We start from the raw sequence: 3,805 nt of genomic DNA, 5'->3' as shown, positions 1-3,805 counted from the left end.
CTGCTGAACTCGACGTCAGACTCGGACCTGGTGCGGTACCGCGCCATCAGCCGCATCCCCCAAATCACTCTCAACTTCGTGGACTTAAAGGCCGACACCTTCCTGGCGACACCGTCGGGCGAGAAGGAGATCATTGCGCCCACCAAGGTTAAGGACCGCACCCACAACGTCACCGAGAAGGTCACCCAGGTGAGCCCCCCGTGGCATGGCGTGGGTGCCGAGGACACTGTGGCGGGGGCGTCGTGGTTGTCTTGTGGCTGTGCATCCGGGCTGAGCACGTGGTCAGGGGGCTGTGCTGTGGCCAGGGATGCTGCCCCTGCCTGTCCTGCTCGTTGCATCATGCTGGGTGTCACAGGGATGCTGAGGGTCACGGAGGGGCTGCCACGGGAAGAGAGGCCAGGCTTGGTCGGTTTGGAAACAAGATGCGGAGTGGGGACAGGAGGAGGGTTTACAATGTAATGAATGGGGAAGAGGTGGTGACATGGGGTTTATTGGGTGTTTTTCATCCACTCAGCATTTTATAGAAGCAGGATGTTGGCTGCCTGGTCCCGGGCTCTCCCAGGGGCAGGTTTGGGTGCAAGGTCTGTATCGTGTCAGGCTTGGCGGTGGTTTTAAGTAGAGATGATTTGTCTGGGCTGGTTTGGCTGCTGATCCTGCCTCAGGCCGGCTGGGACTCAACATGACCTCTGCAGCTCTCTGCCAGCCCCATGGCTCTTGGACTTTGTCCCCAGACACGGCCCCGGGGTCACAGCACGAAACGAGCACGTCGTTCAGTTCACCCTGTTCTGTGTCACCCGGCGCGGCATTAACGTGTGGGACTCGTGGCCACCGGATATGGTGGGAGCTGAGAGCTCAGCCAGATTCACAAGGGGTCGGACACACGTTTGGAGGAAAGGGGCATCGGTAGCTCTGGGGCAGGGAACGAGGGGCACGGGCTCTGCATCAGACCTGCCTGGACCTCAATGCTGGGGACTGCAAGGGAGAGAAGAGCAGGGGAAAAACTTGCTCAGACTTGGTCACCCTCCCTTGCAGCCTCCGCTCTCTGTCACCGTGTAACACAGGAGCTGGGCACGGTGCACCCAGGCTCAGACCCGGTCTATGGCAGCTCTTGGCTTCTTATATGATCTTATGTCCATGGGGGGCCAGGGGCTGGGGCTGTTGCTGTGGCCAGGGGCAGGGCCTGGGCGCTTTGCCACCCTCCACAGCACATGCAGGCCCTATCCTAGGAGCCTGGGGGTGTCCGAGCCCAGCTCCCGGTGCCGGCAGGGCCGTGTCTGTATGGGGCAGCTGGGTGAGCATGAGGCTGCCTGTGCCTGTGAACGGGGGAGCAGGCGGCTGGCGTGCGTAGTGCCAGGGTCCGGCTGGCAGGAGGGTGTGGGATGCGGTGCCCTCACCTGCCCCATGGGTGCCCTGGAGCATCGGCTGGGTCGCGGCAGAGCAGTGCCCACCTCCTGGCTCCACACTGCCCCCAGCACCGTGCTACAGGGGGTCTAACGGGGCCTCACCCTGGCTGGTGTGCACATGAACGGGCTGGGGAGAGAGCCCATGGTGGGTACGGGTTCTAGCACGGCGCCTGGGGGCAGGCTCCAGCCAGTCACCCAAAGGGCCTCGTGGGGGTGCTGGGGTGTAGGGGCACCGTGCTGTGGGGCACTGGGTAAGCAGCAGGTGCTGGTTTGTGCCCTGTGTCATGCATGGGCTATGCCAGCTGGAGACTCCTGTCCCACCCCCTGCAGCCGCAGCCTGCTCATAGCTGGTGTCCGTTGGTCCCCGGGGAGCCGTGCTGGGTGCAGGCTGCACTGGGTGGGCTGCGGGGGAGCAGCATGGGCAGTGCCCTGGGGATGGGGCTGCTTAGGGGCTGGAGGTCCTGGCCCAGGGGCACGGGGGGTGGGCTGCATGGGGGAGAAGCCAGCCAGGGATGGCCAGCCCATGGCCAGCCCAAGCCAGCCCATGGCTCCCAGGCCCTGGCTGCTGTGCAGAGGGCCGGTGGGGAGGGGGGAAGCATCCTTGGTGCGGCTCCTTGGCATCCTGCCCTAATCCCCGCCGACCAGCTGCCACTGTGTAAGCACCATCTGCCTGCCCGGCTCTGCCTGAATCTGCCCTCTGACAGGGAGAGCTGCTTGGGGACGCAGCCCGCTGCCCCTGGCATGCGATCCTGTGAGCTGCCCACACCTGGAGGCACCCACATGGGCTCCCTGTTGTGCCACGGGTGTGTGCCCGCAGGGGCAGGTCTGCATTGCTGCCCTCCTGCTGCCCATGGCCCCCGATGGCCGCAGCCGCATGGTTAATCGGTGTCAGTAATCCCTGCATACCACCCTGCTAATCCCCTCTATCGCAGCCCCACGCAGTGCCAGGCCCAATGCCCAAGATCCCGTCGCCCAGGGCTGGGCACGGTGCCACCCAGGCCTGGAGAAAGAGGAGGTGTTGCAGGCCCCTGTCCTTTCTGGTGCCCCAGGCTGGGGCAGGTGCGAGGCCGGCATGGCCGTGGCTGTGCCTGGGACACCGGGCATGTGGGCGGGGGCCTGGCTGGCGTGGCAGAGGCGTGAGCAGATGGCTGCAGCGTGCGGGCAGGGTGCCAGGACAACGCAGAGGGTTTATAGCCGCCATCACTTAGGCCGCGGCGGACGGGGCTCCACAGGCTGTGAATCACTGCAGTGACGGCCTCCAAACACGGCGCGCCCGGGCTCCCCGCACCTGCCAAGGTCGCCGCGTCCCTGGGCCGTAGCGGGGTCCCTGCTGGGCTGGTATTGGGGTGGCCTGTTGTGGCTGCATCGGGACGTCCTGTGGTGTCTGGGACCCGTCTGGGGTCTGTGTGGCCAGGCCATGGGCACGTGTGTGATCCGGAGGCCATAGGGGGAAGTGGGAGCAGCTCCTGGGGGCCCACGGCCTTAGCCCAGGGAGGGGCAAGTGCTCCCCTGTAGCCCCCTGCCCGCACCCTGCATTTGGCCCTTGGGGGGCTTCTGGGCCTGCTCCTCCGAGCAGGGGGGTCGTGTGGGCTGGGGCCAGGGCAGGGGCAGCTCAGGGAGGCATGACGTGTCCCCGCGCCCGGGCTCCCCCGCCCGCCCCCCGCCGCCGCCGGAGCCAGGGATGCCGCCAGGTGGGATGAGTCATCCTGGTAGCCAGTGCCAGGTGCCTGCAGCACCCTGTGTGTCATGGGGGGGGGCTTCCCTTGCCCCCCCTGGCCCTGCGGGGGCTGTCCTCAAGTTGGGGGGGGCACAGGGCTCCTGGGCTCCCTTCCCACTCTGGGGGCCAGTGGGGGCTGGTGCTGGGGGTCCAGGACTCCTGGGTTCTGCCCCCAGCCCCAGGGAGGGGCACTGGGGCTGGTGCTGGGGTCCAGGACTCCCCAGGGAGCCCCCCCGCGCGGGGCTGGAGGACGCCGGTGCCTCCCGGGAGGAGCCTGCGACACTGGGCAGAGCCGAGGAGGCGGGAGCGGAGGCGCCGGCAGCTCGAGCCGCGGGGCCGGCCGGGGTGGGCACGGCCGGGCAGTGCCCCCGGGGGTGGCGTGCGCAGGCGGCCCGGCCATGGGGTGAGGGTGCGGGGGGCCATGTCCCCGGGCCGCACGGACGGCGCGGGCCCCGCCGAGGGTGCGCAGCGGGGTGCCCGGGTGCGCCGCGCCGTCCGCATCTCCAGCCTGGTGGCCCAGGAGGTAGGTGGGCAGGGGGCTGCGCCGGGGCAGGGGCAGCCGGCTGGGCTGGGGGTGCTGGGGGGCTGCAGCTCAGGGCCCCTGGGCTGGGTGCTCCATTCCCCACGGCCCCCCGGACCTACCCCGGGAGGGCGCTGCCGTGGCCACGGGCTCCCAGGGGGGTTC

At 68.3% G+C, this 3,805-nt stretch overlaps 1 protein-coding gene across 1 annotated transcript in view; it reads left to right on the top strand.

Moving 5' to 3' along the window:
* KCNH2 (potassium voltage-gated channel subfamily H member 2) overlaps positions 1–3,805 on the top strand; it is a 17,854-nt gene that overhangs the window by 1,995 nt on the left and 12,054 nt on the right. Inside the window, 1 exon segment of the mRNA XM_025193518.1 lies at positions 1–189. This exon segment is cut by the window's left edge and continues 35 nt beyond it. Within this exon segment, the coding sequence (XP_025049303.1) occupies positions 1–189 (189 nt within the window).

The sequence above is a fragment of the Alligator sinensis genome, unplaced genomic scaffold, assembly GCF_000455745.1.
Source record: "Alligator sinensis unplaced genomic scaffold, ASM45574v1 scaffold1660_1, whole genome shotgun sequence".
NCBI lineage: Eukaryota > Metazoa > Chordata > Crocodylia > Alligatoridae > Alligator > Alligator sinensis.
This window is presented reverse-complemented; position numbering and strand designations above follow the sequence as displayed.